Source organism: Bombus vosnesenskii, unplaced genomic scaffold (assembly GCF_011952255.1).
Source record: "Bombus vosnesenskii isolate JDL3184/JDL3185 unplaced genomic scaffold, Bvos_JDL3184-5_v1.1 scf7180000014621, whole genome shotgun sequence".
Lineage (NCBI taxonomy): Eukaryota > Metazoa > Arthropoda > Insecta > Hymenoptera > Apidae > Bombus > Bombus vosnesenskii.
Window position 1 is genome coordinate 676,528 of NW_022883555.1, and position 20,418 is coordinate 696,945.

Genomic DNA, 20,418 nt, shown 5'->3' on the forward strand with positions numbered 1-20,418 from the left:
AGGTAAATTCAAATTTCAAATTTCCCGCCTGTGCATTAAGTAGCAAGAATTGCAGTCAACTTCAAGCTTAACTTTTCAACAGTTGTGAAGTGATCAACGATCGAGAATTTCTTTACATTGTGGAAGGATGGCGGATACGTAAGTGCTGTTCAAACTCATAATAAAATCTAAAAACATCGATAATTAATACCATCCTAACATTTACGAAATATATTATTAATCATTCTTTTGGAGTTCTTTGTTATATTTATATTATAGTTTTTGTTTTTTTGCACAAGAATGAAAAATTATTACTCGAAGCTGACAAGTCATACCGTTGATCAATATAAAACAATTCATATTTCATCATACATATTAAAAATTATATTAATTCTTTAATGAAACATGAATTGTTATCTTGCATCAAATTAAATATCTATTATAATTATAATAATAGTATAATAATAGTTATATTTCTTAATAGCATAACCTATATTATAGCTTAACCTAACTTATTATATCCTAAGCTCTGTATATCATGCGACTTGTTGAAATTTATGTGAACAAAATATGTAATTTTTAACTTTTGTTAATAATTTTGTACATAGGAAGAAGGAATTTGAACCCGCAGCAGCTAAAAAGCTGCCGGCAGTGCCGGAATCAGTCCTTAAAAGAAAGAAAACTCGTGAAGCAGTACGAGCTGCACGTCTTCAAATATCGATTAAGGTAGTTTTTGGAACTGTACTTTATTTTTTTATTAAATGAATGCTTAAATTAGTGGAAATGATTAAATAAATTTTTTAATTTCAGCAACGCGCAAGTCGATATCTGAAAAGGAAACTAATCTTTAAGAATGCCGAAAAATATGTGAAGGAATACCGAATGGTAGAAAGAGACCAAATTAGATTGGCAAGACAAGCTAAGACTCATGGCAACTATTACATCTTTAACGAAGCACGTCTGGCATTTGTTATCCGTATTCGGGGGTAAATATAATTCCTAGCACACTGAAGTTATGATTAAAAAATATGTATAGTACAGTAATCATTTTATATTATTTTAGTGTGAATCAAGTTTCTCCTAAAGTACGTAAAGTACTTCAGTTGTTCCGCCTGAAACAGATCAATAATGGCGTATTTGTGAAACTGAACAAGGCAACAATTAACATGCTTCGCATCATTGAACCGTATATCACATGGGGTTATCCAAATCTAAAATCAGTTAGAGAATTGATCTATAAAAGGGGATTTGCTAAAATAAACAGGCAACGTATTCCTATTACAAGCAATTCAATTATTGAAAAGAAACTTGGTTAGTATTAGTCTAATTTATTGTTGTCATTAAAAAATTAGTTAAAATTAATTCATTACATTTGACAAGTCCATGGGAGTTGTATTTCTTACTCTATTGCTCCCTTCCATCTTGTCAAAAAGTAATAGAATCTTTGAAAAACTTTTTCGTATTTTTTACGTTTAGGTTTGCGACGATTCATACATTTTATAATTACATTAAACAATTCCTTTTTTCAATATATACTGCGATAGTAATATGGGAAATAAATTATTACAGGTCGCTCTAGTATTATTTGTATAGAAGATTTAATCCATGAAATATTCATGGTTGGACCAAAATTCAAGTTTGCAAGCAATTTCTTGTGGCCATTTAAGGTATATACATTTCTGACTGCTCAAATGTCGACATAGGCATGGTTGTGGAAATATTCATTATTCTATTAACCTCCTACTATGTCGTAAAATAATACGAGTTTCTCTTTATGGAACACATGTAATTTTGCGTTCCTTAGTTAAATTCAAACATTTCATTTAATAATCGTCTATGTTACATTATTAATGTCAACCTTCCTGCCTTTAGCTCAACACACCTAGTGGTGGATGGCGTAAAAAGACTAACCATTACGTTGAAGGTGGCGATTTCGGTAATCGTGAAGACAAAATCAATGAACTCCTCAGGAGAATGATTTAAATTTATAAAGATCTTGATAAATAAAAATTTGAATAAAACCTGTTATATCGTGTTATATTTTACCTATTGTCCCCTTTTTGTAAACTTATTTGTGTGTACACACTTATTTGTGTACTAACACAACTATAGGTATATGTACTCCTTATCCATTAATTATTTATCTGATGATTTTTAAATTTTAAATAACGCGTTAGTACAGAGGATTCCATAATGTGTAAATATATAAATGTGGTTATTATTTATTGCTACAATCAGAAAGTTTTCTTCTTGAGAACGTTAAAACAAACGCATGCGCTAAAATATATCGAATAATCTGTGATGCTCTATGAGAGATGGCTCCATACTCATATCTTAGTACAATGTGAGAATGGTGTGTCAAGGCGAAGTGCACTGGTTCGAATCTTGTTCCAGAGATTTTGGATAAAATATTTTATTTTCCAATAAAATATCATTTTCAATGTAGAAAAAAAGTTCTTTAATAAATACTGGTAAGTGCGTTACAGAAAGATTGAAAAATCATTGAATGTTACAGTTAAGTGACAAACTTTCTCGCATATAGTATTAAACGCCTAACCTTATCTTAACATTAATAAAAGGGTGTGATTAATAATAAAAGAATAAATTTTTATATCATTATAATCAACATTTCATACGAAATTAACAAGTCTGTCCCACGTGTGTGTCTCGAGGAAATGACAGTTTTTACGGGTTTTCGGAATAGATTATAGAAAGCGTATTTCACCGTCGCACTTTCTATGTTCGAATCCTGCCCATATCAATTTTATGTTAATAAATCATAGACATTTTTTTCATATTGTAAAATGTTCTAAAATAATAACAAAAAAATATATAGAATGTTAAATATAGAGTTCTAGAAGAATATAGAAAAATTTATTGATCTAATACCCTCTTGGTCCTATACTGTATAATATTTAAAATTACATAATATTTTTCAATATTTTCTATATTTTTAATATTCAGTTAGATCATATTAATAATGAGCAAAAAGACTGTGGATTCTGACACTTCATCTGATGATATGAATTCAGCTATTACTAAATCTATTCATTCACTATCTGATAATACAAGGAAGTTAATGGTTTTTCCTAATATATTACAAAATATTTGTCTCAATGATTCTATAGAAAAAAGTAAGTTAATCATTACCACAATTTAGAATAAAATAAGTATCTTTTTATTTATAATTTAATGTTCTGTTGCAGATGGAAACATAATGCCTGAATCAGAACTTATAAAGGAAGAACATAAAGATTTTGGGATTTCCACACCCACTGGATATCCAAACTCAAACACTGTGATAAAACCAATCACTGTCATAAAAATTAATAAAAATAATCCAGCAAATAATGCAGATAACGAAAGTTTAATAAATGCAACAGAAGTGCCTAAAATTAATACAAATGAAGAAAAATTAGAACCAAAATCAAATTACACAAAGAAAATGCAGAATCTTAATAATAGTAGAAGGGAAGAGAAGGGTAGCATAGAAGTAAGTAACTCCATAAATATTTCAAGAAATCAGAGAAAATCACAAGAACTAAAATGTACTGCTAAAACCTTAGAAAATAATCAAACTACCTCAACTGATGTACCAAAGTCTCAGAGAGATGACATAAAATCTGAACAAAGTACTAGTAAAAGTTATTTAAGTAGAAGTTTAGAAGAGAATAAGGAGACAAAAGCTAAACATGAAATTGATGGAAATTTACTTAATAAACCTGAACATGTTTATAAACAAACTAAATATGATGATTATATTACAGTATATAAAAAAGAAATTTCAGACAAAAGAAGAATGAGTACTTGTAATACAGAATCAAAACAAGCAGTAATTTCTAATACTTTATCAAATAAAACTGAAACAACTGATGTTGTTCATCACATTAAATGTAAAAAACGAAAGCTTGAAAATGAAGCTGATGAAAGGAATATAATTACACTTGATTCGCATAAATCTTCTACTTCTGTTACACCAGTTGTGACAAAAAGTTCATTGCCTTTGAATTCCACTAACACTTTTGGAAATTACTCTAATGTTATAAATAGTGAAGGAATAATGAAGGAGGATTATAAAAATGAAATAAACAATACAAATTTGGAATGTAAAAATTTAGAAAGTGTGGGGTTGAATCATAAGAATGATAATGAAGTACAAATGAAATCAATAAGTACCTCTGTGTTTAAATTTGAAAATGAAGGATCTAGAAAATTAGGAGATGAAAATCTAAATGTTAAAAATACAAGTGTTAATGAAGATAGAATCAATTCATCACTTATAACATCAAATACTTCATTAAACCAAGAAACTTTAAACACAGATTCAATATGTCAAAATAATAGCAATCAAACTTTGATGGTTAGACCAGTACTAAGAAAAAGAGGAAGACCTAGAAAAATTCTGCTTACAGTGCAAAAAACTGCAGACATTTCAAATAAGGAATCACAAGAAAACTTAGAGGTTTTACAAAAAATGAATGATATCTCTACTGAAGAAACGCTTGTTCATAATAACAGACATAGTGAACAATCATATAATTTTAGTAATAACGATGGTATAGATGATAATAGCAGTACTGAAGGTAACATTCTTAATTCAATTACTATTAAAAAAAGTGATAGACCATAAGATACATCTGCAGGTAATCCAGATACATCTACAAGTAGAGGAAGAGGAAGAGGAAGAGGAAGAGGAAGAGGAAGAGGACGAGGTAGAGGTAGAGGTAGAGGTAGAGGTAGAGGCAGAGGTAGAGGTAGAGGTAGAGGTAGAGGATCATCTTATTCTGCATTAGATACTGAGGATATAGAAAATTCGAAGGGACCAATTACTATTGAAAAAGACTCAGATGAAAATAGTACTGTAACTCATGCATCGGAAGTAAGTTTTATATAAAATATTGGAACTATATGTCATTCTCAAATTACATAAATATATGTTTTTCTATTTCAGGAAACTTTTGTGACTTGTGCCAAATGTGAAATAGATGTATTAAAAGTCAATTGGGATTCACACAATCTGCGCAAGCATAATTATATGAGTTGGAAAAAGGACGATGAACCTATTGTAAATATAAGATTAATATAAATAAATTTGCAAACTTATTATCCTATTTATTAAAGAATTTTGTTTTCAGGACTTCGAAAATAATATTAAACTATGGAGAAAAGTATTAATGACTGCTATTCAAAAAAGAAGGGGTCAATTGTCGTGCGAAAAATGCGGTGCTGTAAAGCGTAGTGCGAACGGTTTTATATCTCATATGCAATTTTGTGGAAAGTCAGAAGAAGTATGCAATTTTTCAATTAAAATTTGAAACATAATGCAATGTAACTATACATACAATAATTTTTTTTACCAGGAAAGGCAAGCTTTGATGGTAAGTTGCCCTATCTGTGGTGCTGTTATGATGCCATCTTCTATGGAAATGCATGAAAGGGTACATAGGCAAACAGCACAAAGTAAAATAAATGAATTGCAATTATATACTGGTACTAATGAAAGAACAAAACGTAAAGCTGCAGAAAAGTAAGTTTTATAAATTGGAAGTTTATTAAAATTTAAATTAAATAAAAATATTCATATAGCATTATAATTACAGAGCAATTTCAAAAATTTCTGAATTTACTGAGCTTGTCAAAGATAGCAATTTACCGCCTGAAAAGAAAATGAAGCCTGACTCTTCTTTGCTGGTATATTACTTTTTTAAAAATATCTTTTTGTAAAAAAAACCTAATTTATCAAATGAATAACTATATGAAATTAACATTACAGAAAAGTTTGATCAAAATGCCTGAACATAAAAGACCTATACCATCTGTGTGGAAAGGCATGTGGAAGAAAGCATTATCTTCAGGGGGAACAATAAATTGTCGTCAAGTAGGCTGTACTTATACATGTTCTTCTCTTGAAGATATGTGTGAACATGTTTCTATGTGTAACTTCACTCCTGAGGAGGTATATATTACAATAATACTAATTTTATTTCTATGGCATATCTAAAATGCTAACTTTAGTACATATTTAATTTTATTGCAGAGTTATATATGTAAAAAATGTAAATTTTCAACTACCTCTGATGAAGATATAAAGAAGCACGTACTAGAAAAGCATGCAATAACAGACGAAGTTGATAAATATTCAGATTTTGAAGAAGAAGATTGTAGTTCAGATGAAAGTAAGGATAAATTTTATTATAAAATAAGAAGTTAAATTGTTAAGTTCCACACGTTATTTTTATTTCTAGAAACATCTACAATGAAATTTTTGTACAAGGAAAAATTTCGTAAAATCAAATGGAAAGAACCGTATATGCTCGGTGTGCAATGGTCTATGGAATTGTAAATATCTATATCTTTTAGAGTTAAAATATATAATTCTTTAATATGTTTAAGTAACAATCCATATTATTTTCTTTAACAGCGAACAAACAAATTACGAACTTTGTCTATTTAATGACTATTTTCCAAATCAGTTTACTTTATTAAACAATTCCGATATTCTTAAATATTTGCCAGAGCTAGAAATTTCCATGCGAACAAAAAAAGAAAGTGTGTCTAAAACACTGTGTAATACAGAAGATACATGGAAGCAATGGAAACGATTTGAAGGTGGTTCAGATGAAGGTAATTACCTAGTGATAAAAACAAGTAATTACTTACATACGATTATTTTACAATGTTCGATATATTAAATTTAAAATAATTTTTCAGGCACTCCAATATTTTTTACTGGTGGACCAGTATGGTCATTAGCTTGGTTACCTATTCCATCACCAATGTATTCTAAGGAACCTTGTCAATATATCGCGATTAGTACTCATCCAAAAATGACAAGTGAATATACAGTAGGAAAATCACACTCTGAGCCTAATATGATACAAATTTGGAATGTCGGGCCTTTGAATCACGAGTTAGTAACAAAAAGTAGAATATACTAGTATCAAATTTCTTCAAAGTAAATTTTTCTTTTCTTTTAGGATTGATAGTAAAACAGAATCTCCTACTTTGTCATATGCTATTGTACACAACAGTGGTACCATATGGTGTTTAGAATGGTGTCCTTCCGGATGTTATCAAGATGAAAGTTTAAATAATTATAAGAATGAAAACGAAATACCCAGTAATCTTAAGCGAATGGGTATGCTTGCAGCAGCTTGCTCGAACGGAAATGTAAATGTTTATTCCTTACCTTTTCCAGAAGAGCTTAAATTTAAGGAGACTACAGACAATGGGTAAATAACAAATTCATCCAAATGGATAAATTCCTGTGCGTGTGTTGCTATTATGAATATATGTTATTGTAGTTGGCCTATATATTCCACTGATCCAGTAATAACACTAGTTGTAAATATTTCAATATATGATAACAATGATCAAAATTGGCAATGTACCAAGTTATCATGGACGAAAGAACACGGCCATAAGTACAATTCTTTCACTATATTCTTATCCGTTTCCTAATTTTATAATAACTGACTTATACAATTTCTTTCGTTTTTGCAGTACAATTGCTGCAGGATTTTCAAATGGCTATATAGCTTTATGGGATTTAACATATAAATCACCATTATCAATGCAAAAAAGGAAAAACACATATTTCATAAATGCATTTCAGCATTTTTATGCTCATGGTAATGCTGTGAGTAGTAAGTATATACATATATATATTTCTTTCTTTTTTACAAAGTAATATAAAATAAAATAACAAGTTCAACAAGAGTATCATTTTTGTAGTGCTAGCGTTAATTCCGTATAATAAAGGAAGATTTCTAGCTTCTGGCAGTTTAGATAGATCATACAAATTTTGGAATTTAGAAGACATAAATAGTCCTCAAATTAGTATGCAAAAGTCTATTATAGTAAATGGTGCATGGATGACACACTGGCCATGTGCTGTTGTTACTTTTGATGATGCACTGGGGTAAGGACCATAAAAGAATATTTTCAATTGATGAAATCTATTTTTTAATATTATATTATTCTATTATAGGTACAACCATACTTATACTTATTTGATTTCATTAAGAGAATATGAATACAAATACTACCCTATTTTACAAACAAATTCTACCACATATGTAAGTAATTTTAGAAAGCATATTTTAGATATGATTAAAAAGTAACCTTCTTTATTTAAAAATTTTATAGGCTGTAGCCACTTCTGACTATGCAAATAGCATTGCACATGGCACACTAGCAGGAGAAATACAAACAATCTTCCCACATGGACTTATATATAATAGAGATATTGATAAAGCTTTAACGAAGAAAAAAATGGTATATCTTTTTGTGTTTAACGTGCTTAAATATTGTTGATAATTTAAACCATTTCTTACAAAGTTAAATATAAATAATTCTCCCAGGTGAGTTCATTTGTTAAAATAGTGGACTTCTTAGGAAAAGAAGATAGTAAAGATGATAAAAAGCACAAAAAGAATTCGAAAGATTATTGTTACATGCCAGAAACTTATGATGAGTGCCAGGATCGATTCGGTATTATTTTTTGTGATAAATTGAAAGTAAGTAGTCTCACTGCGTAATGTATTTTATTTTTTATTGTTTTCAAATTACTATTTTATTCTATTATATTTAAAGGACGTTAAACGTGATGAGCAGGAACAACAGAATGAGGAGGAACTACCAGAAGTTCCGCTTGAAGAATATCCATTCATGTCTGTAAACCGAGTACGTATATCACAACTGTTTTCATTTAATTGATATTTTTATTCGATACTGAAATTAAATAATAAATTCTAGATGTCTTGGAATCCGAATGCATGGAGTTACCTGTGGATGGTAGCTGGTTACCAGAATGGTTTAATAAGATTACTAAACTTCAGATCTATGTCTGTGCCGCGTGAACTAAAAATGTTATTGCCCCAATATGTAAAGTCTATGCTTCATAAAGCAAAAATTACAACAGAAAACTGTTGTTAACGCAAAGAAAAAGCAGTCTTTTATAATAAAATCAAGTATTATGAAATTAATGGCGAATGCGCCTACTCATTGTTATTGTGTAGCAAATTATTTTTTACAATTTTATAGGCCAATTTTATAAAGACTAGCATGCCAATGCTTCAACAAGATTCATTGTTATGTATATATTAAAAGAGCTATGTAAAATTTATTGAATGTATTTATCTTAGTCCACTTGAGAAGGTAACGCGTTTTGTATAATATGTATATCTGCACGTTTTGTAATTTGTAATATTTAAAATGTGAAACTTCTAATTAAATTATGTTAATAAACGGGATTTTTTACAACCTTGAATAGTTATTAATACAAGCGACCTCAGTTTATATTATTTTTTTATGCTTACTCTAAAGTGTGTGATAATTTTATATAATATTAATATATTACTCTTTTGGCATATTAGTAACGAAAAATATTTTAGTAACTAAAATAGTTTAGATGATCTGTTACATACTAAATAACTGTCAAAACTCGAGGAATCATCCTTTAAAATTAAAACACTTACCTGCATTCATCATTCCAAATTTTTGAAATTCGGCTATCGATATTTTTCAATCTAGCCGCAGAAGTTTTAATACTTTTAAAATATGTAGAAAGGTGGATAAAACATTGTAAAATATTATTACATACTTAAAATGTTTGTTAAATGTTCTATCGAGTTTTAAAATATATTATGCTCCATTTCGCGCCATTAATCACATCATTTGGTACAGTTAGGTTTCGTATATACCTATATACCATTGTCGTGTATATACGCATGCACATTAGTTTGATAAAGAGGCGGGGCTACAGAACCACTAGAGAAGGTAGTAGGGATCACATGTATATACAATCAAACGACGGAAAACGTCGTGGCCAAAGCTAAAGTAGCGGAGGGAAATAGAACATTTTGTAGCGAATTGTGAAGCAGTAACTACTTCAACATTCTTTCTTTGATATTTGAAACGAAGGCAGTATCATTACATATTTAGTTTATCTCGCTGGCGGAAGTTCACAATATCAAATACATACATACAAATTCAATTCGTATAGTAATAAAAAACTATAATTTACTCGAAAACTGCTTTTGTTTCATTTTCAATAAAAAGGAAACCGTTTTTATTTCATTTTAAATATTTGGTGCAAGTAAGTGAGGAATACCTTCTTTTTCTAGTTTTTAAAAAAGTTGTAATGTACAATATGAGACATTCTTTATTCGTTTCGGATGTTTATATTAACAGCACGAGTATGATAATTGTATGTGTCAGCAAGTATAGTTTTACTTCTATATTGTACGTAAAAAGATTTTTCATAGAATTATTATCATGCTACAAAATTATTCTTTTAGAAATGGGTATCAATCCAATGAAGTGGAAAACCAGAAATGTACTGTATACTATTTTAACACTTTTTATCTTTTATGTTCTCTTTGTATATAAGAAAAAACATCATGTACTGTTCGAAGGAATAATAAAAAATTCAAATCCTATACATGTATGGGAATTCGTTGCGGATTTTAGTAATATGAAAAAATTAAATCCAACAATGTATGTAAAACGTTTCTCACCACAGTCTTTTTCTTTCTCTTTTCTTTTTAACTTTTGTTAATATTTACAGAGAAGATTTTAATATTATCGCAGAAAGCGGCAATTACGATCATTGGAAATATTCGGTCGAATATACTGAACATTTGAGTCATATACCAATTATACGAAACATAGCGCATGGACATTACGCCATACGTGAAGATAATAATGGTTACTTGATTACTTCGAAACATCAAACGTGTTTCTTCCCCAAATTTGGATGCTGTGAGTGATCGTTTCTATCGGGGAAAAAAAGAAGTTCCTTATGAAATTAGAGACCAGTACCGACACCAAATGAGACTTTCAAATGATTTTAATCTTAAATTCTGATTTTCGTTTCAGTGGAGTCGATCTCGCAATTCAGATTCGATCGAGATGGTGCAACGGATACAAAGTGTATCGAAACCGTACAATATGAATGTCCAATTGCATTTTCACCGTTATGTTACAGAGAAGTTATGTATCAACGAGAAGAAATTATGAAAAGATTGAAATTAAAATTCTCAGAGGCTAAAAATTAAAAACAGTTAATATTGTCATAGATTTACTTTTTTGATCTTAAAAAAGTTAAAATATATAGTTTACGCTGCTTTTAAATTCACAATGTACTTATAATATATTTTATATAAAAATAATAATTTTTATAATGATTTTTGTACAATATTTTATATATCGCGCTGTTACTTTATATATATATTTAGTATGACCAACATCAAAATGTAAAATCTCCGATAACAAAGTGACAAAAAAGAAAATAGAGGGGGAGATCAACAATTTATCGAAAACATACACATGAGAGAACCTGTGAAAAGGAAACAGATATTGAAAAGTCTTTCTATTTTTATTTGTATTTATTGAAATATATATCATTCATAGCCTTTAAACAATAGATTTATATTACAGCGTGAAACATGTCTAATAAATTTGAGGCGTAAGTGAAACTAGCGTTCTTATTTGTCGTGCCTTTTTGTTTAGGCTAGTTAGAGGTTAGATCCGTTTTAAATAGAAATCAAAATTCATTGATATACTTTCTTGTTTAACACCCTCAGCGTGCTTTTTTTATACATTTAATGGGTTAATTGCTAGCTTGCGCACAGTATTGTCTAACTAGTTCAAAATAACAAAACACGTGATATACCTTGACATTTGTCAGAATCTAAATACACCTACGTCTATTGAATTTTCGATTGTTATTTTTATTATTTGTTTTTGACATTTTGATCAATTACCAAATAATAATTGAATTCATTTTTCTGCATACGACTATATAGAATCAATAATCATATGTTATAATTTATAAGAAACAAATGTATAAAGTCTGTAGCATATTGTTTTCTGAATAAAAAATTACATAAAATATTATAAAGATGATTTAATAACAGTATTTGTGAAACTCATGTTGTAAATTATAGTAGTACTTGCAGGTTAAAAACTAATGAAGACAATGGGAATGATGAAACACAATCAAAAGATAATAAAAAAACTGAAAAAGATTTACTAGTAAGTAAATAGCGTTGTACATTCTATTCATTCAATTGATATGCTCTAATTAAATAGCACATATTTATTATAGCCTTCTATAGAAATTAGTCCAAATGAGCATAAATTACAATATGCATATGCGTTATGGTATAGTCGACGCAGTCCTGGTAAACAATCAAGTATACAAAGTTACGACCAAAATTTAAAATTGGTTGGTAGGTTTGCAAGCGTGGAGCAGTTTTGGAGTCTTTACAGTCATTTAGTCCGGCCATCAGAGTTAACAACATCTACAGATTTTCATCTTTTCAAAGTTGGCATAAAACCAATGTGGGAAGTATGTGTTTAGTGCCTCTTGTACTGTATAAAAAATTTATTCTTATTGAGTAATTTTGTTATAACAAATGATCTTTTCTCAGGATGAGGCAAATCAGAAAGGTGGTAAATGGATAGTACGGTTAAGAAAGGGTTTAGTTTCTAGATGTTGGGAAAATCTTGTATTAGCTATGTTAGGAGAACAATTTATGGTTGGAGAAGAGATATGTGGAGCTGTTGTATCTATTAGGTTTCAGGTATGGTAATTTTTATTACCTGAAAATATTAATCTATATATATGTATATTGCGAGTCATTAGGTATTCTTATTTTTAACAGGAAGACATAATATGTGTATGGAATAAGACTGCATCTGATTATGCGACAACAGCACGTATTAGAGATACATTAAGGAGGGTCTTACATCTTCCAGCAAGTGCCTCAATGGAATACAAAACTCATAATGAAAGTTTGAAGAATGTTCATCGGCTCTAAAATCTTGTGATGCTAACTCAGAGATTCGAGTTCTTTGTCGACTTTCAGGTAAATTATATTCTATTATTATAAAGAAAATCACAATGAAAAAATATGTGTTTATAAAACAGCACTCTTTGTGTATTTCTATATTTAGCTCATAGATACTTGTGAAAAGATGACATTTAGGTGGAAAATATTTTACAACAACAAAATTTAAATGGCCATCTTATTTGATAACACATTTGATTCACAAGTATCCCATTGTAACTTATGTAAATAATAAATACATGTTGATAATAAAAAAATAATCTTATTTGCAAAATGTATATGTGAAATTTTTATAATTATCGTTTTTACTATATATAGTTGGATTATGTTATAATTATGATGTTATAATTATAACAATAAACAATCATTCTATATGCCAAATACTTTTATTTAAGAGTACTTAAAATTTGGAGCCCATTTTACATAGGATATTTATACATTTTTACACGAGATCGTGATTTTTTAGAATATATGCATAATTATTAATGTATTTTGTACATAATGCTTTCATACACAAAGCATTTTGATCGAAATATAAATATTAATTCCAATATAAAAATTAATGTGTTTTTATATTTCAACTTGAAATATATAAAAGACTGTGATTTTATTAAAGTTTTAATATATATACAAATTTCTTTTATACGCTTGAGGCAATGAAGCACAAACTTGGACAAGGATATTTACCATCACATACATTAAAAGAATAAAAGATTTTATATATGTCAATAAATATTTGCGTTAGCGACAGTATATCGTCATGATTTGTTGTGTTTAGACTAGAATCAAGTATATTCAGTAAAAAGAAATGAGGCCCAATGCCAAGAAAACCTAACATTAATTGTGCTTTTATTTCATGATTCGAATCATTATATAAAACTTTTTTTGTATATATAAAGACAGAAATTAGAACCTTAAAGTAATAATTGTAACCATACCTGTAATAAATGAAAAAATACTGTTTATGTTTTCTTAACCAAAACATAAATAATGAATACTTACCCAATACAAATGAAAATATTAACTTAAAGTTTATGGAGAGATGAAGATAATCAGGCACTCTATTATTCTGCTCTCCTTCTGTAGGTAAGAGCAATCCAACTATGGAAATGATTCCAGCAATCAGTGCTATATAATTTGTCCCTCCTAAAAGTTATTAAAATACTTATTAAAATACTTTATTTTTTATTTAAAATATCTAATTTTTTATTTTAAAAGCATTTATTTTTGTACTTATAGCTTACTAGGAGTAGTATGCAAATTTGCATATAAAAGAATTTTTTAATTGAAATAGATATACTAAAGAAATTTATTCTTATCAGATATATTAAAATTGAATGGCATTAAAAATATGGAGTATTATATGACCTCAAACTAAATAAGTAAATATCAAGCTGGTATTAAATAAGCTAGTATTAAATAGTATTTAAATCCAAAAACTAATTTTAAATACTAACTTATTAACCTTTATCCATAACATAATTCATATCTGAAGATAAGTAAATTTCTGTGTTCTTATTTTGAATATTTCCACGAAATAAATCATGTTTTGATCTTGGTGGTTTCAGTGTGTATTCTGTAATTGTAAATAATAATTTTGCCATTCAAAAAAATGTATCATGCTGTTTATAAAAAAATGATGTACATTATAATAATGCATAATAAGTAACTATTTATAGATATTTTTGACTTACTATTAATGGCTCTATTTTGAGCTATAAGAGCATATGATTGTTGCTGTCTGGTTTCATTTATGGGAAGCTGTTGAAACATTTCAGGATCTGGTGTAGATCTTCCAGCTGCTTCTGTTGTGCCAGGAAGTAATTTAGCTTCAACATCTCTTTGTCCTATGGCCTATTAATTTCCAAAGAGTATAAGATTATACTATTTTGCTAATGGAATTATATTTACTCTTATATTTAAACATAATCATTTTATTACATGTTTAATTACCTGTTTAGTTGGATGTTCTTGCATTTGTATTCTAAATTTGTCAACAACATTACAATTACTAAACACAAGAGCTGTATGTCTGACAACAATATCAATACAATATCTTGCTTTTATTGTTCCTTCAGGCTCAACAACTTTATATTTATTTGGTGCAGTACATAATACTGTAATTATAACGAATTATGTTGAAACTTTTACTTAACTATTAGCTCACATAATAACAATATATACCTTTAAATCTTATTGGAAAATCATATGGGTTATACAAAGTTAAAACTTGTTTGTGAGTAGACTGATCGTCTAAAAAAAAAGTGATATTTTGAGGAAATACAAACACTGGTAGTTTTCGTGGAGTTGTAACTAATTGGGGCTGCATTATATTTGTTTAACTTTGTGTCGTCCATGCACCTATAGAATTATATTTGTCATTACACAGATGTCTAAATTTATTGCTTAAGTTTATGTTATAATATATATACAAACTTTATTATTTTAAAACATTCTAAACATTTACTTTATATATTTTAATTTGATTTAGTAGCACAAACTGTTTTTAATGTGTGCTTGATTTGTTATATTTCAATATTGGAAAATTTGTAATAGATAGATAGTTATAGTTAAATGCTTAATATGACTTACCTAAAAAAAAATTAAGTACTTTGTGGATTATTGAAATTAAAAACTTATGTACCACCAAATTTTCGGAATTAATAATAACAATTGCTCAAAATGAATAAAAATAGAAATATATATTAGAGCGTATTTAAACAAACTTTTAAAAACTGATAATTTCTATTATAGTAACTACACTGATAACTATGTAAATGTCCAATCGTGCTTCGTTTAAAGATGTTTAGTTATTCTGACAAATGACTTAAATGACTTAATGAGTTGCGTTAAACACTTAATTAGTTGTATAACAACTTCTGTAAAGTACAATATTTACAAGCTTGTTAGCATTATAGGTCCATTTGGTTGAATACTGCACTGTTGATCTTCCTAGTGAAACAATTATTCATAGTATTATGGTATTCGTCACTCGTTATACATCACTTTTCATTTTCATCACCAACACTTACTATTGTGCGTGCGAACAAGCTGGTTGTGTGATTTTCTCGTCTTTCCCTAGCTTATCATTACGAATCAGTTGATTAATTTCATCAGTCTTGTTAAAAGATTTATGGTATCAAAATGGTATCAAAAATTACTTTATCATTCATACGTCATTTCTATTCAAATCAATCAATCGATTTAGCAATAAGGAAATGCAAATACATACTTAAAGATTTTAATACGTGAAATGGTTATAAATGTTTTGAATAACGTTAGAAATTTAACTGATGAAAACTAACGATAATATTAAAAACGACCTATTATCGCCCAGTTTTCTTAAAATTTTACTTAAAATAAAGAATTTTATCTGAAGATAGATTTCATGACAGATTTCAGTAGATTTCCTAAAATTAAAACTTTCCTAATAACAACACATTGCCTATACAAAATTCGGCGATAAATCAATCGTGTGCTGATATAGGGGAAAAAAATACTAGTACGTTTTGTTGGTAACCGTGAGTACGTAATATATTGACAATGCTCCCATGATTTCAACAATATGGCATCGGGTGATCGGGTTTATAAGTAATTACGTCCGTGCTTACGTTGATCGAATGAAGATATTATCGCATTACTATAATAACGTTGTGCTGACGTATAAAAAAATGATTGATATACTACTTAGATTTTAATAAATAGGTAGTGTACTAAGTATCAGAAGTAATTGCGCAAAGCGATTCTAACCTTTTTCCGGAACTTTCGGTTTCTGAATTTCATCAGTGTTTTTATTTTTCAACATCACGGTAACAATCTATTTTTCCCATAAATATATTTAAACATTATATTATTGTGAATCACTTCCAAATTTGATTAACACATTTCTAAAAAAACATTTGTAATCTTCCAATGAATTAATAACTTTTATTATGTTTTGGATGATATTTATAACAAGCATGGATTTTATTTTCTTTTACATTTTCAGGAGTATACAAAAGAAGAAATCATGGTTAATGTTAATCCCAGAGTGTTCTTTGATATAGAGGTGGGCGGTCTCCCAATGGGTCGAGTGGTATTTGAACTCTTTGCAGACATTTGTCCGATGACATGTGAAAATTTTCGTGCCCTATGTACTGGAGAGAAAGGACTTGGAAAAACAACTGGCAAACAATTGCATTATAAAGGAATTGTTTTTCATAGAGTAGTTAAAGATTTTATGATTCAAGGTGGTGATTTTTCAGTAGGTAATGGAACTGGAGGAGAGTCAATTTATGGTGGAACATTTGCAGGTATATTTACATAAACAGATATATTTTAGCTATTATAATTAAAAATAAATATGATTTTTTTATAATAATATTTTTCAGATGAAAATTTTGTTATAAGACATAATAAATCATTTTTATTATCTATGGCAAATCGTGGTAGAGACACAAATGGTTCACAATTTTTTATGTGAGTATTTATGAAAAAATAAGTATACAAACTTTAATAAAATAATATAAAAATGTACTTCTTAAATAGCATAAAGTAATTGATTAGATTTATAATAAAAAAAAAGTGCAGGATGGTGTAATATGTGTCTTTAAAAGTTATAAGATATTAATGCACTATATTGTTTTACTAAACATTTATTTTGCATGTACTATTAACAAAGATGATCAGCTTAAAGGTTAATACTTATACTTGCAAAGAGAATTTTTGTTTGTGTATGAATTTTATTTTTTAATATTTCTACTGGCTTAAAATTATGTTTCTCTGCTGACAGATGTATACTTTGTCAACCTCAAAGGTAAAGGTAATAGGAATTTAATATACATTTATTTTCATATCTCAACATTTTTCCATGCTAATATATTTTCAAATGTACTCCAACTAAATAACAGGTGATATAATTAAATAAAAGGATAATTGGGTTTGTTAATTTTAGCAAAGAATTTGATTATCTTCTATCACCTCTTGATGTTAATCATGTCATTGTAAAGTTGTTTGGTATTTAATAAATTATATGAAACACTTAATTTTTCCGGTGAATATTGAAAAGTATAGAAGTAAGAATATCTTTGAAGGAATGAATAACTTAGCTATATTTCTGTGTAGTCGTGAGGGAAGGGTCTGCACACCACTACTACAACACAATGACCAATGAAAGCTGGCTCTTTCTGTTCATCTCTCATCCCCTTAATCATATTTTGTTGTTGTAGTACAACACAACCAGCGCCTCACCTCGACAAGTAAGTAACAATAAATAATGTTTTGACTATTAAAAAGATTCTTAAACACTGCTTTCAATATTTAAACGTTAAATTTCTAGTGTCCATGTGGTTTTTGGAGAAGTAGTATCGGGCCAGGAAATTGTTACACATATTGAGGGACTTCCAGTAGACCGCATGTCTCGTCCGTTACAAGATGCGAAGGTTGTAAATTGTGGAGAACTTGTATTGAAAGTCAAAAATAAAAGTATGTTTCAGTTGCTATAAATTGTTATATTAAGAGAATTAATGAGATAGTTAAAATTAACTATATTTATGTTTACAGCAAAGAAACGTGAGACAAAGGATAGCAGTTCGTCTGATTCTGATTCTGATTCATATGCAGAGAAACCTAAGAAGAAGAAAAAAGCGAAGAAAAAGTAAAGTGCATTCAAGCCTTATAATTAAATTAATATTAAGAATATTGCATCTATTATAGAAATATCTGCACTACTTGTTTATATTACAGTAAAAAAAGAGCAAAATCAGAGGATGGTGAAATTCATGATTCAAATGAAGATGACCTTGGACAACCTCATCCTCTTGTTTCGGTTACAAAAATCGATCCTGATGAAATTCCGGAAGTACCAGCAAATAAATTTTTATATAGAGCAGGACCTACCAACAATGCAAATCAGAAAGAATTTAGGCAACACTACGGGAGAGACCGGGTACGATCACATAGAAAAACTGGTCGCATTTTTAAAGGAAGAGGAATATTTGTAAGTATTTGTATGCAAAATACAACATATGGTATGTATAAATTTTGTGAATGAATTTCATTATGATAAACCACTTCTTGCTTTTAAAACTTTCTAAAGTAAAGTAAAGTAAAGTAAATGAATAAATAAATATATTTTTAGCGATATCATACGCCTTCACGTAGCCGTTCGAGAAGTGTCACACCACCTCATTGGAAACAAGCTCAAAATCGTACTATTAAGTTACATGAATTTCAGGTATGTGTAGTATATTTAATTAAATCATAATTATATTTTTGTATATTCTAATTTATATTACAGAAATTAGAGAAAGAACGCTTAAAGAAAGAGGAGGAATTAAAGAAACGCGAAGCCGATAGGATTAAAAAATTTACTGAAAATCCTGATGAAGATAACCAAGTAGTGGACAAATTTGATGTCGAAGCACATATATCTGAAGAATTAGAAAATAAAGAAAATGATCAGACAGATGAAAAAAAGAGTGCCAGTAAAAGCGCAGACCAGGATCAAGATAACGTAAATGCTAGTATAGATATTAACGATGCTATCACAAAAGATAAAGTAGATGGGAAACATAAAAATGAAAAGGTAATTAAGCGCGACTTACATCGATCGTATGGTGATAGATCGTCACGGCGAGAATCGCGTGATAGAAGCAAAAGGCGTGGAAGTGGTCGGTCCAGATCGCGAGATCGACGGAGATCTCGAGATAGAGATTATGACCGTAGAAATAGTCGTGACAGAAGAAATAGAAGAAACTATTATCCTCGAAGACGAGATTCATATAGGATTAACAGGCCTGGCAGAGATAATTATAGATATTACGATAGACGCAATGATTATAGAAGAACAAACAATTCTAATTCTAACTACGATATGGATATGAATTCATCCCGTTATGATAAAAATCGAAGAAAAAGTGATAATACCTCAGACTCTAACATTCAACCAAAATTTAAACGCCGCTCACGTTCAACTAGTTCTAGTAGTCAGCACTCCAAAGACTAAATTTAATATTTCCTTATTACTTTGTCTGCATAATACAGAAAAAAATATAATTTATGAAGCGAATTTCAATTATCTTTTCAAATTTTCTGCTAGAATTTGTTTCTTTACAGGATCTATGAATTTATGTATAGAAAACACTGATTTAAATTTGTAATAATTAAATCATAATATTGGTTATGGTGTTTAAATGTAAATTTTAATTTTCTTATAATTAGAATAATTAGTATAATTTTTGTACTTCTGCAAAGATGAATACAATGTGTTGAAATCTATAATTGTTTGATTCTTTACTTCTATACGTTTTTCAAACGAACATAAAGCTGAAATATTTAATACCAAGCATATCTTCTATTTATATAGCATCATATTGTAAATTAAAAGTACTTTTGTAGTTAATGTTTAATATATACTTATAAGTTAAATTTGAGAATGTTTTTTACAAATGAATATCCTATGCTATAATTTCAATATTTTTTGTATGTAATCTTAGAAAATATCTAATCTTACAAATGGAAGTACATATATTTTATTTGGTAAAGCTATTTTTAGCAAGTTACGAAATTTAGATAAAATGATGAAAATATAAATAATTATTGA

At 28.6% G+C, this 20,418-nt stretch overlaps 6 protein-coding genes across 18 annotated transcripts; 5 read left to right on the top strand and 1 right to left on the bottom strand.

Annotated features, from left to right (window-relative positions):
* Positions 1-36: 36 nt before the first annotated feature.
* Positions 37-2,007, top strand: LOC117240351 (60S ribosomal protein L7). The gene is made up of 6 exons (XM_033506357.1): positions 37-138; positions 588-705; positions 790-965; positions 1,043-1,290; positions 1,549-1,646; positions 1,852-2,007. The coding sequence occupies exons 1-6, from the start codon at positions 128-130 to the stop codon at positions 1,960-1,962; spliced, it is 762 nt and encodes a 253-aa protein (XP_033362248.1). The 5' UTR covers positions 37-127; the 3' UTR covers positions 1,963-2,007.
* Positions 2,008-2,286: 279 nt separating this feature from the next.
* Positions 2,287-9,241, top strand: LOC117240344. Of its 3 annotated transcripts, XM_033506346.1 has the most exons (22): positions 2,287-2,450; positions 2,944-3,113; positions 3,186-4,562; positions 4,623-4,858; positions 4,931-5,044; positions 5,115-5,267; positions 5,340-5,506; positions 5,580-5,670; positions 5,753-5,935; positions 6,017-6,155; positions 6,225-6,318; positions 6,401-6,603; positions 6,691-6,889; positions 6,957-7,211; positions 7,284-7,403; positions 7,483-7,625; positions 7,714-7,900; positions 7,970-8,057; positions 8,128-8,256; positions 8,343-8,498; positions 8,575-8,664; positions 8,737-8,916. In XM_033506346.1, exons 2-22 carry the CDS (start codon positions 2,960-2,962, stop codon positions 8,914-8,916), a joined length of 4,458 nt encoding a protein of 1,485 aa, XP_033362237.1. In that variant the 5' UTR covers positions 2,287-2,450; positions 2,944-2,959. The 3 variants fall into 3 exon arrangements, with proteins under 3 accessions (XP_033362237.1, XP_033362239.1, XP_033362238.1); XM_033506348.1 differs by lacking the exon at positions 2,944-3,113; XM_033506347.1 differs by lacking the exon at positions 2,287-2,450 and having other exon boundaries at positions 2,960-3,113; positions 8,737-9,241.
* Positions 9,242-9,737: 496 nt separating this feature from the next.
* Positions 9,738-11,451, top strand: LOC117240341. Of its 3 annotated transcripts, none has more exons than XM_033506339.1 (4): positions 9,738-10,189; positions 10,281-10,479; positions 10,550-10,743; positions 10,861-11,039. In XM_033506339.1, exons 2-4 carry the CDS (start codon positions 10,283-10,285, stop codon positions 11,037-11,039), a joined length of 570 nt encoding a protein of 189 aa, XP_033362230.1. In that variant the 5' UTR covers positions 9,738-10,189; positions 10,281-10,282. The 3 variants fall into 3 exon arrangements, with proteins under 3 accessions (XP_033362230.1, XP_033362229.1, XP_033362228.1); XM_033506338.1 differs by having other exon boundaries at positions 9,739-10,078; XM_033506337.1 differs by lacking the exon at positions 9,738-10,189 and having other exon boundaries at positions 10,283-10,479; positions 10,861-11,451.
* On the top strand, positions 11,309-13,111 carry LOC117240340 (eukaryotic translation initiation factor 4E type 2). Of its 3 annotated transcripts, none has more exons than XM_033506336.1 (6): positions 11,309-11,449; positions 11,943-12,018; positions 12,092-12,334; positions 12,417-12,569; positions 12,651-12,854; positions 12,943-13,111. In XM_033506336.1, the coding sequence occupies exons 1-5, from the start codon at positions 11,430-11,432 to the stop codon at positions 12,804-12,806; spliced, it is 648 nt and encodes a 215-aa protein (XP_033362227.1). In that variant the 5' UTR covers positions 11,309-11,429; the 3' UTR covers positions 12,807-12,854; positions 12,943-13,111. The 3 variants fall into 3 exon arrangements, with proteins under 3 accessions (XP_033362227.1, XP_033362226.1, XP_033362223.1); XM_033506335.1 differs by having other exon boundaries at positions 11,310-11,449; positions 11,934-12,018; XM_033506332.1 differs by having other exon boundaries at positions 11,311-11,449; positions 11,931-12,018.
* A 97-nt stretch (positions 13,112-13,208) lies between these two features.
* Positions 13,209-15,981, bottom strand: LOC117240339 (motile sperm domain-containing protein 1-like). Of its 4 annotated transcripts, XM_033506329.1 has the most exons (8): positions 15,736-15,877; positions 15,429-15,446; positions 15,021-15,197; positions 14,790-14,953; positions 14,531-14,690; positions 14,302-14,412; positions 13,839-13,982; positions 13,209-13,774 (listed from the first exon to the last, which is right to left on the bottom strand). In XM_033506329.1, exons 3-8 carry the CDS (start codon positions 15,163-15,165, stop codon positions 13,743-13,745), a joined length of 756 nt encoding a protein of 251 aa, XP_033362220.1. In that variant the 5' UTR covers positions 15,166-15,197; positions 15,429-15,446; positions 15,736-15,877; the 3' UTR covers positions 13,209-13,742. The 4 variants fall into 4 exon arrangements, with proteins under 4 accessions (XP_033362220.1, XP_033362221.1, XP_033362219.1 ...); XM_033506330.1 differs by lacking the exon at positions 15,429-15,446 and having other exon boundaries at positions 15,869-15,981; XM_033506328.1 differs by lacking the exon at positions 15,429-15,446 and having other exon boundaries at positions 15,736-15,884.
* Positions 15,873-20,093, top strand: LOC117240338 (peptidyl-prolyl cis-trans isomerase cyp11). 4 transcript variants are annotated; one of them, XM_033506324.1, is made up of 9 exons: positions 15,873-15,972; positions 16,825-17,128; positions 17,207-17,294; positions 18,044-18,073; positions 18,154-18,299; positions 18,378-18,471; positions 18,561-18,813; positions 18,955-19,050; positions 19,114-20,093. In XM_033506324.1, the coding sequence occupies exons 1-9, from the start codon at positions 15,970-15,972 to the stop codon at positions 19,819-19,821; spliced, it is 1,722 nt and encodes a 573-aa protein (XP_033362215.1). In that variant the 5' UTR covers positions 15,873-15,969; the 3' UTR covers positions 19,822-20,093. The 4 variants fall into 4 exon arrangements, with proteins under 4 accessions (XP_033362215.1, XP_033362217.1, XP_033362216.1 ...); XM_033506326.1 differs by lacking the exon at positions 15,873-15,972 and adding an exon at positions 16,217-16,541; XM_033506325.1 differs by lacking the exon at positions 15,873-15,972 and adding an exon at positions 16,218-16,645.
* The last annotated feature ends 325 nt before the right edge of the window (positions 20,094-20,418 follow it).